The sequence below is a fragment of the Rhinichthys klamathensis genome, unplaced genomic scaffold (genome assembly GCF_029890125.1).
Source record: "Rhinichthys klamathensis goyatoka isolate OS25496 unplaced genomic scaffold, OSU_Roscu_1.1 h1tg000018l_1, whole genome shotgun sequence".
Lineage (NCBI taxonomy): Eukaryota > Metazoa > Chordata > Actinopteri > Cypriniformes > Leuciscidae > Rhinichthys > Rhinichthys klamathensis.
Genome location: NW_026606569.1, coordinates 4,581,782 through 4,593,108, shown reverse-complemented (window position 1 = coordinate 4,593,108; position 11,327 = coordinate 4,581,782). Strand labels below are relative to the sequence as shown.

General features: G+C 40.1%; 1 protein-coding gene across 1 annotated transcript; it reads left to right on the top strand.

Annotated features, from left to right (window-relative positions):
• The first annotated feature begins 6,728 nt into the window (after positions 1-6,728).
• On the top strand, positions 6,729-10,868 carry LOC130070131 (uncharacterized). The gene is made up of 11 exons (XM_056234418.1): positions 6,729-6,821; positions 6,938-7,013; positions 7,219-7,505; positions 7,590-7,643; positions 7,722-7,810; positions 8,019-8,075; positions 8,192-8,397; positions 8,525-8,624; positions 9,865-10,012; positions 10,376-10,496; positions 10,579-10,868. Exons 1-11 carry the CDS (start codon positions 6,729-6,731, stop codon positions 10,866-10,868), a joined length of 1,521 nt encoding a protein of 506 aa, XP_056090393.1.
• The last annotated feature ends 459 nt before the right edge of the window (positions 10,869-11,327 follow it).

The window sequence follows — 11,327 nt, the reverse complement described above, 5'->3', positions numbered from 1 at the left end:
AGCCATTGAGCGGCTTGAGCTGGTGTTCGCTAGGCTCAGAGCACACGGACTGAAGTTAGCCCCGAAGAAGTGTCATTTTCTGAGGAGAAGTGTGAAATTTCTGGGGCATGTCATTGACAACACTGGAGTGGCAACGGATCCTGACAAAGTTAGTGCCATTTCTGCCATATCTGAATCTGACCTGATGATGCCAGATGGAGTGACACCTTCGCAAAAAAAGATAAGGTCTTTTTTGGGAATGGTGTTATATTATCAAAACTTCATTCCAAACTGCTCCAGCATAGCGAAGCCTTTGTTCACCTTGACAGCTGCACCCAGAGGAAAAAAGGCCACTGTGAGAGGCACTGCATCATTTAGGAGACTGAATCCCAGTGATTGGAAAAATGAGCAGAGTGTGGCGTTTCAAAAACTAAAGACAGCGCTGTTAGAATCTGTTGTGCTAGCTCACCCTGATTTCAGCCGACCATTCGTTCTATGTACAGATGCGTCTATGGATGGATTAGGAGCTGTACTGTCACAAGTACCAGAAGGGGAATTTAAGGCACGTCCTATTGCCTTTGCCAGTAAGGCTCTCACTCGTGCACAAGCTAAATACCCTGCTCATCGTCTTGAGTTTTTGGCCCTGAAGTGGTCCGTCTGCGACAAGTTCAGTCATTGGTTGAAGGGACATGACTTTACTGTCTGGACGGACAACAATCCCTTAACATACATCATGACAAAGCCAAAGCTTGATGCGTGCGAGCAGAGGTGGGTGTCCAAGCTGGCCCCCTATAGTTTCAGCATCCAATACATACCCGGCAGTAGAAATGTGGTCGCAGATGCTTTGAGTAGGCAACCCTTCATCCATGATTGTGTCAGTCAGAGGATGATGTCAGAGCCGTATAGTGCGCTACTTGAGGAGGCCGAGCAAGTCCATGATAACACCATTCAAGAAGTGTTCAGGCTGAGCGCAAATACCTGTAACGTTGAACATTGTCCCTCTGCATTCTCGGAATCATGTTCACTTACCAGTGTTGAGGTGTCAGCTATCCTTGATGTTCACACAGAGTGGGAAGTAGGCACAAGAGATCAAGCAGCCCAGTGGCTCACTCAGGATACACACCAGTTATGGTCTCCAGGTCTTAGTCCCCTGCCTGTTTTTTCATTGAGGGAGTTACAGGAGAAGCAGCAGGATGATTCAACGCTGTCAAGGGTCTTGTTCTATGTGAGTAGAGGACGGAAGCCATCTAGACGTGAGAGAACTGGGGAAACTCACAAGGTAATAAAGACACTTAAACAGTGGGAGAAGTTCAAAATGCTTGATGGAATACTCTACAGAGTGTCCAAGGATGTCCTGACGAAAAAACGGAGGCTACAATATGTTGTTCCAAGTTCGCTGGTGAAGCAGGTTCTTGAGGGCATTCACGATGAAGCTGGGCATCAAGGTCAGAGTAGGACTTTATCCCTTGCGAGACAGAGGTTCTTTTGGGTCAGTTTGGAACGGGATGTGCGTGAATATGTTAAATGTTGCAAACGCTGTGTGGTTAGCAAAACTCCAGAACCTGAAGGGAGAGCTCCTCTGGAGAGCATCAAAACATCGAGCCCCCTGGAATTGGTTTGCATAGATTTTTGGTCTGCGGAGAATTCCAGTGGTCGCAGCGTGGATGTCCTGGTCCTAACTGATCACTTTACTAAGATGGCCCATGCTTTCCCTTGTAAAGACCAATCGGCGAAACAAGTTGCACGGCTATTGTGGGACAGATACTTCTGTGTATATGGCTTCCCAGAAAGGATCCATTCGGATCAAGGTGCCAATTTCTGCAGCCAACTGATTCATGAATTGCTACAGATTGCTGGAGTGAGGAAGTCTAGAACAACCGCATATCACCCTATGGGTAACGGTCATGTTGAACGATTCAACAGAACTCTGGGCGGTATGATCAGGGCGCTGCCACCTAGGGCCAAGCAACACTGGCCGCAGATGCTGCAATCGTTGACCTTTGCTTATAACTGCACCGCCCATGAGTCTACTGGATTTGCACCTTTTTATTTGATGTTTGGCAGGATTCCGAGACTCCCAGTGGATGTAATGTTCAGCAGTGTGGAGAGGGACGACGTCCTCATTGATTATGATGTGTACGTGAAGAGATTGAGGGATGATTTGAAATAAGCTTTGATACTTGCTCAGAAGAATGCTGAGGCCAGTCAGCGACGCCAGGCAGACTTGTACAACAAGAGGACTAAAGGTCGCAGTATTGAAGTTGGGGATCAAGTACTGCTTGCCAACAAGGGTGAGCGTGGTCACAAGAAATTGGCAGATAAGTGGGAGTCCATTCCATATACAGTCGTTGCCTTTAATCCTCAATGTCACACCTACCGAATCTGCAACACCCACACTGGTCAGGAAAAGACTGTTCATAGAAACTTGCTCCTCCAAGCGAGCTTTCTGCCAATCGAGTTCGAGGAGATTGAACCCTCATTCAGTGGAGGCACTGAATCAGTTGATGACTGCAGTGAAGTAGCTTTGAGCAATGTTCTAACACCCATGTCTGAATACAGCAACGCTGACCGAACTGCCAGTTGGGTAGCAGGGGCTGTGGCTCCAAATGCTGACTTGGGCAGAACATCCTCTAAGGCAGAGAGTTTCCCTACAGTGGCAGTGGATCCTGATTCTGCTCAATCTGTGCTTTCAACAACTATGGATGATTCTTTCGGATGTGATAAATGTTTCTGAACATTCAAGTAATGGAGGATTGATTCGTGACACAGTGATATCAGCACCAGTGGGAGGTTCATTTGACGATATACGGCCCTCTGACCCCGTGGGTTCGCCTCCTAATCAGGTGGTTACTCAAGTCAGAACCAGGTTTGGCAGGCTTGTGAATCCTGTGAACAGATTAATTCAGAACATGACCCAAAAAATGACTATGACCAGTTCAGTTAATGGAGTTGCAGGGTCTTTATTGTCATAAAATGGATTGAACAGTCACATGAGTAGTATGAGAGTCTTTCCTTTGAACCTATTTAAATCATCCTACTGAGTTGGCAGAGCCGTAATTCACAATTTAAAAAACAAGTAACTGTCACATTGATGCTTAAGAAGTGGTGTTTGGGGCACCCTATTTACAAGTGTTCCCTTTGTTGGTCTGATCAGCCTGCTTGGGTCACTTTCCCTGTGGTTTGGGAAGCATACGTTGCTGTGTCGAGTGTGTCGAGAGTCAACTGTTGATTCTGTGTGTAGCTTTTTGAACAGCTACTTATCCATATTGAACTAGTTTTGTGAAGTTCAGCGGGGAGTATGTAGCTGGTTTAAAAAAATTGTGAATAGATTAAGATTGTTTGTGAACTTCATCAAAACTTAATTATTTTTGTTTTCATATTTTGTATGCTGAGTTGTAATCCGAAAATGTACATAGTTTTAGTGGGAACCAATTATGCAGAATGTTGTTGTATATGGGGCACATATTGGTGACGCAACGATACCTCGTGCGATGTGCGAACAGCGCCATCTTTAGAAGCACATTTGCCGCTGACGGGGTCGGGTGTGCTCTCTCTCGCTCATTTGACGAGCGTGCTGGTAAGAACATTTTGAAGTGTATTAAGCTATGTAATCGACTTATTTCGTGAGATAAACAATGTTTAAGTGAAATGAAAAGCTGTGATGTCATGAAATTGAATGTAGTTAATTGCTTGAGTGTTTTACCGAGACTGGTTTTGCTTACTAGCTTTCTCCGTGCTGTTATGAGCTGTATGAGACTGAGGGGGAGAGACGTGTATCCCACGAAAAAGAATATTAATTGTGCCCTGTATTTCTGCAGGTATGTTAAACTGTTTGTGTTTTATGTTGAGAAATGTTTGAAATGTGTTTGATATCAGGTTTAAATGTGTTTGATACATACAAAAAAGTGAGGTCTGTATGCAAAAGTGATGTGATTGTGCAATTAACCTGTGATTTGTGTGATTAACCCAAAATTTGACATTTTTCTCCATTTAATGTATTTTACTACTGCAAGTAAGTGGTGAAGAAATTATATTTTCCCTTGTATATTATTTTGTATGCCATTTAAGGGGGACCTGTGTTTTGTGGCTTACTATATTGTTTTATTTTATTTAATTTTATTATTTGTGTTTTGTATGTTTTGAAACTCTTAGTTGATTAAATTAACATCTTGAGAAGCACATTTGCCGCTGACGGGGTCGGGTGTGCTCTCTCTCGCTCATTTGACGAGCGTGCTGCTTTCTCCGTGCTGTTATGAGCTGTTATGACTGAGGGGGAGAGACGTGTATCCCACGAAAAAGAATATTAATTGTGCCCTGTATTTCTGCAGAATAAAGATCCTGAGACCTCTTCAATCGGCGTTGTCTTCATTGAACAGAAAATAAACACAACCAGAGTAAAACTGCTACAATTGCACATATCTGTAATGGAAACGCGCCTAATGACAGATCAATAGTAGGCCTATTGTTGCATATTAAAGGAGGGGTGAAACACTCAGTTTCAGTCAATCTCATGTTAATCTTGAGTACCTATAGAGTAATATTGCATCCATCATATCTCCAAAAAGTCTTTAGTTTCATTATATTTATAAAAGAAAGATAGGCTGTACCGAGTCTTTCCGGAAAAAGCCGAGCGGGTGGAGGCGTGCCGTGTGGGCGGAGCTAAATAATCACGAGCGCGCAAAGCTTTTACGTTGAGAGCATCTGGAAGCTGTGACATCCTAAAACAAACAATGGCTAACAATCAAATTCAGCCATACATTTTTTTTATCCAGAACCAGATCGAGTGTTTTTAAAAATTATAAATGATTTGAACTTGAGCACTGTGTTTTTAGAACACCATGTCATGCGCGAGTTTTAGAACATTTGTGTGTGTCTACTCGTGGTTTATGAAGACATGATTTGGTTTTACAATAAACAAACAGACACCTACTACAGTAGCCACCTAAACAAATGTATTTAAACACACACACAACATACATCACATGCTCCATAGATACATTAACTATACGTTATCATGTTGTTTAGCCTACTTGCTGTGCTGAAGTTACACGCCGATAGACACACACAGATGATATTTGAAGCAGTTCTACTCACCGCCTGCAGTTCCAACGCAAGACCGTTAACCTGTAGTGTTGGGACTGCTCCATCCTTGAGAACTAAACGATTAGCAAATCCGGCTTCAAACTGGGCCTTGTTTATAAAAAAATCATCCTCGAAATGCATGGAACAAACAAGAACACTTGCACAACTGTGTTGATGTTCTGGAAAAACAAACTCCATCCACTGGTCCCTTAACGCTTGATTCTTTGGGAATCTCTGCAGTGTTGTCTTGCCTTGGCAACCGAAAACACACTTCTTTGGTGCCATATTGCAGCGCAGCCGATGCACTATGGAATTACATTTGTGTCAATAATAATGAACGTAACTTTATAAAACTGAACGTAACTTTATAAAACTGAACGTAACTTTTTCAGAAACTATCAAAATATTCCATTACAAAAGAAGAAAAACACAATTAAAATGAAAAAAATTAACTCAGTTGCACGAATTTAACAGGCTCTTCAAATATGCTTCATTTTTTGTTATTGGTTTTCAAAGATTCGTTTTCGCAAATCGTGGAGTCTGAATACATTGCTACAGATTTCGTTTACGCTTCTCAGTTTTTCGTTTGCTGCCACAGATTTCGCTTACGCTTCGGAGCTTTTCGTTTGATGTTTTGAGACAAATCTCTCGTGGGGGTGGGCTTAACAGTGATCTACTCTGATTGGATAGTGAGCTTTTGATGGACAGGCGCTCTCTGACCCGGAAGTACAGACGTCACTCAGTGGCGCGCACATTGGAAAGCTCTCGCGGTTAGACATTCAGTTACGCAATACTTCGTGCTTTGTTCTATTACTAACAATATATGTAAATAATACTTGACCTACAATTATATAATTTAATATTATATGAGACCGTCGGCTTCCTTCGTCTCAGTCTGTGAGGATGAGCTCTCAGGAGAGACACGGAGCGGCATCATCTTCCTCCTCAGCTTGCTCTTCAAGGCAGCTTGTAGTAAGTTTGTGTCACTGAAGTAACCAATAACATTGATACAAGTTTTATTCATGTAATGTTACAGTGTGCAACAGTTCGTTGCGGGTTATTATTGTCATTCACAAGTTTGCAATGCACTGATGTCATATCATGATGTTTGTAGCTTGATTGTTTGCTCTTTTGCACAGTTATTATATTCAAGGACTTGTCAATGTAGACAATGCATATATCAAACTGGTCTTTATTCTACAGCAAGACAGAAATCTTGGTGCAGATGCTGCATCATCTGCAGCTGTTCAAAACATCATTGAAGTCCTTAACCAGTCGCTCGGGAATACCAGCACAAGGCAGGGTCAGCAGCAGTCGGGGCAGAGTCATACAGTGGACCAAGATATGGCCAGGTTTCAGTTTTGCAGTCACGACAATGGACAAAACAGCCACATTGTATTTAGCATGTATTTACAATACATTTGAGCACTTATAATTAGAGCAGTGGTAGTAGTCAGGGGCCATTTTGAGGTTCTTTGTGTTCCCGAATAAACACATTAATGTAACAAAAAATAATGCAATACTAATTTTATTTTCAAAGGTCTTTCCCTGGATTTTTTAAGCGTGGTTCGAAAAGACGGCTACCCAGCTGTAGTAGACCAGCAAAGTGCAACAAAATATGGAAACCCTTTGTGTTTTCAGTTTTTCTGTTAAACAAAAATACAGACATGGCCCCGTCACCAGCTGATGAGGTGCAGCTTTTGCAAGCTGGCTTGGGAAAACCGAATCTTACCATGCCTGATGACTTGAAACATTCAGAGGTGATGTATATTTACACACCATTCCTTTATTAAACAGCTATGCCTTCCTTTTTTATCAACGACTAAAAACCTTTGTTAGAATTATTTTCTAATCTTGAGTTAAATGTGGATTTTAGGTCTCTAGCTTGTTCAGTGATGCATACCCAAAAATGAACTCTGCATCTGGAGGCTGGCTTCTTTACAAAGCAACTGGTGTGATCTGTAAACTAACACAACAGGAACTAGTTTTACATTATTGCACAGTGCCGATAGTTTTGTGAATGTCATTTCATTTATTTTTGCGCATTTCAATAGATTGGCACTGACTGTGTTTTTGTGTTTTAAACTTACAATTACATCATATACAGTTTTAATGGAATTGGATGGCATTTCAATTTCATAATATTTATTTATCCAGGTGGACAGGGTAGAAGGCGGTTAAATCTAGTTCCTCCGGAGTCTGAAGGCTACTGTGGGAGCACAATTAGAAGTGCAACTGTAGGGGGGAAAACAATGTTGTACATTGTTCCATTACAAGATGAGTTTGACCTGTCACCTCTACCATCTGATGCCCCGGAGTTCTCTCAAATGCCTAAAGCAGAATGTAAGAAATGCTTCAAATCTATGCCACTACAGATTCTTGCTCTGCACGTAAAGGAATGCAACACTGCTGAATATGAGACGCTTTCTGACTCAGAACCAGAGGTAAGATTTTTAATAAACTTCATGATTATTCTTTAAGATTAATGTGTGGTGTTAATGTATGTAAAATGGTTTGTCTATTTCTAGCTGACTGATCTACCTCCTGATTCACCTGAATTACCTCCTGTTACTGAAGAAGAGGTAATTTACCTTGTTGCTTGGACTGACATTATTCTGACTTCTTATAATGTGTATTTTACATCATTACTTGCTTTTTAGTCACCAGAGGCAAAGTGTCCTGTTTGTCAGCAAAGTTTTCCTGCGAAGGAATTGGAGCTCCATGCAAGTTTTTGTGGCGATTTAGATAGGTAATGGTAATTACTATGAACAAAATCAACAATGTAATTTTGTGGTGCATTATGTGGCATGATTCTAAACATTGCATTTTGAAATTATGTTTACATGGCAGCTGACATTTTGTGCAAATTAGTTATTTATACACTAAAGTAATTTTTTTTGTTTTTTGTTTAACGATTATGGTTTAAATTTTCACTTGTACATGCATTTTCTCTTTAGTCCAGTTGGCCTTCTAAGCCCTGATATAATGGAGTCACAAAAAGAAGAAATGTCATGGTATATTACTTAAGAAAAGTATCAACAGTATTCTTACTTAATAATGTACTTTAATAAACATAACTGGTATATCATAATGCTGTCTCAAACTCTCCATTTTAATCACAATTTGACAGTGAAGAGGATGTACTGCGATGGCTTGCTGCTCAAGTTGACACCTCCAAAGAATTAAGTATCTGTGTGTCTAGAATGAACCTCTTAGAAAGAGGAATGTCACTGTGGAAGCGACAAAAGCTTAGCTCCCCAATCCACACTTTAAAGGTGACATTCATGGGAGAGGCTGGAGTCGACACAGGCGCTCTCCGTAAAGAATTCCTGACAGGTGAGGATTTTTGCATCTGATAGCCTTGACCACAAAACCTTTACAATGTAATTAATTTGTTCTGCTCAGATAGATTGTTTGTTGTTGGAATGTTGCTGAATTAAGCTTTTTTTTTTTTTTACTATAGAAATGATTAGTGCCATAGAGACCCGGCTCTTTGAAGGAGAAAATGGTAAAGGAAAAATGCCTAAGTACTCACTAAATGACCTTGACAATGGCCTGTTTCGGTAAGTGTCATTAAAGAAATTTAAGTCATTAAGAAAATAGTTCATCAAACATTGTTTAGATTAGACTTGCATAAGGAGTCTATAAAAACAGAAAATTCTGTAAAAACAGAAAATAAATTCCTTTTTCAATTCCAATTAAGAGCAAATTCCTTTTGAACATGAGTTTTAAATGTAGTCGCTGACTGTAGAAGTTGTATTTAATTTTTCTGTCCTTGTTACATAGAGTTGCTGGGGAAATATTTGCCGTAAGTCTCGCTCAAGGTGGTCCAGCTCCACGATTTCTACAGGAGTGGTGTTATGATTACCTGTTAAATTACCACCTGTTCTATTGCTATGTACCTTTTATGAATGTTTCAAGAAAACCTAAAATTCTTTCTAGATCGAGGAGACTTCAGACCTGTTGAATTACTGTGAGCAAATTACGAGCTGTGGCTACACTGGCCCTATAAATGACCAAAACAAGGAGAATATAAAGAGGTATCACTTTATGCATTTCTTAAAGGGATAGTTCACTCAATTTATTATTATTTTTTTCAATTTTGTTTTTCTGCTTGCCCACAGGGCATCCAAGATATAGGTGACTTTTTTTGTTGAGTAGTACACATGATGATTTTTAACTCCAACCGATCCAGTCTGTCAGTCGGATAATGCACAGCAATTGGAACTCCATCTATTAGCGTAAAAAAACAAACATGCACAGATAAATCCAAATTAAACCCTGTGGCTCGTGATGACACATTGATGTCCTAAAACACGATGCGATTGGTTTGTGAGGTCTGAACACTCTCTGATGCCGGAAATGATCCCTCGCACTCATTGATGTATATGCGTAAGAGCTCTCACACAGGATGCTTTTTTCAGACCTCACACACAGGATGCTTTTTTATAAATACTCTTTGGTTTCTTGCACAAACCAATTGATTCGTGTCTTAGGACATCAATGTGTCGTCACAAGCCGCAGGGTTTAATTTTAATTTGTTTGTGCATGTTTTTTACTCTTATAGATGAAGTTCCCATTGACATGCATTATACGACTGACACACTGCAACGGGTTGAGTTAAAAATCATCATTTGTGTTCTACTGAAGAAACAAAGTCACCTATATCTGATGCCCTGGGGGCAAGCAGGTAAACATCACATTTTCATTTTTGGATGAACTATCCCTTTAAATCTTTTTTTACAAACAATGCAAGTAATAATTATTAGATTGTAAAACAATGTTTGTTTCTGTTCTATAAAGGGCAATTGCAATGCATGCCGCTGCTCGAAGAACTCCAATGCTTCAGCCGCTCCGTGAGGGCCTTCAACTTTACCGTCTAGTGGACATCATGGAGAAGAACAAAGAAGTGTGCCGTGGCCTCTTTGTTTTTGAAGGTGGCAATGATCAGGTAAGGTGCATATATTTGTAAAAATCATTAGAGCAGTGGTTCTCAACTGAAGTCCTGAGACCATTGTTATCCTAAGTTGATCAACTTAGGGTTACAATGCTTTGGGGAATCGCAGCCCTGCACATTTTGTCTTTTTTTTTTTTTTAAGCACTAGATTCAGGTCATCAGCTTGTTATAAGACAGCTCCATGAACTAAACAGTTTATCTCAGATAAGAGACATACAAAATATGCAGAGCAGTGGGTCCCCAGAACAAGAATTGAGAACCACTGTGTTAGAGAAACTCTTTTGAACTCCTATTTTTGAATATGGCATTTTCTTTAGATGATATTTGTTTTTTTTATTTTCTGGAATGTTTTTCCAGGTGGACTCTGATTACATTGCGTCACATCTTGACCCACAAATGAGTGAGAGTGGCACTCTAAAGCACAGCAAAGAAATGCAAATCTTGAATAACTTCCAAGATTTTTTAATGGAACTTGAAGGTAAATTTGTTGTAACTCGAGTGTTAAGGCAATGTCTATTTTTAGATACTTTAAATATATGCATGTATGTTTACTGCCCTAGATGGAGATTCTGAGGATGAGGAGGCACTTTCTGTGTCAAAAGTAATGCAGTGGCTGTCTGGTCAAGCACATAGACATCTGCTCCTTTCAGAGAGACAAGCTTTTAAAATCACAGTTCTATTTGACCATACATGCATGGAACGTATGCCAAACCACAGAATCTGCTACCCTGTTGTCAGTGCATGCACCCAGACAATCACATTTCCCACTGCACATTTAACAAGTTTAAATGAATTTAAAGAAAACATGAAAATTGCAGTGCAGCAGGGAGCTTACTTTTACAGGGTTTAGAATAGATTTGTTAATGCACTTACGTCCTTTTAATTAATTTCCCCTCTTTAAAAAAAAAAAAAAAAAACCCTACTTTATCATTTATTATCAAAAGAGTGGCTTACAAAGTTTTAGATTTGCACAACAGTGTGATGAAGTTAGTTTTGCCAAAACGCTCTTACATGTGATGTTCTTGTGAATTAAATTTCTGATGTAACAACATATGTTTTTTGTTGTTTTTTTTTGTCCAAGTTTCTTTTTTTATGTTACAAAAGTCAAATGTTAGTAAAGCTCAGTCTTTGAATAATATCAAGTGACTGGACATAGAGATCTCGGTAGCTCAGTGATGATGTCAGGGGATCAATTAATCCCTGCAGAACAGCAAAGCTCTGTTCAGATAAAGGGCATTGGATCTCTGGAATCACCACACCATCTTCTGGGTCAGTATCAGACGTTTGCTGTTGACACAGTTGCTCGATT

Bases quoted from the DNA above. Each gene is read 5' to 3' on its own strand.
- LOC130070131 (XM_056234418.1), top strand. From the start codon at position 6,729: ATGGCCCCGTCACCAGCTGATGAGGTGCAGCTTTTGCAAGCTGGCTTG. The intron at 7,014-7,218 runs GTGTGATCTGTA...TTATTTATCCAG, and splicing joins GCTTCTTTACAAAGCAACTG to GTGGACAGGGTAGAAGGCGG. The intron at 10,497-10,578 runs GTAAATTTGTTG...TTACTGCCCTAG, and splicing joins TTTTTTAATGGAACTTGAAG to ATGGAGATTCTGAGGATGAG.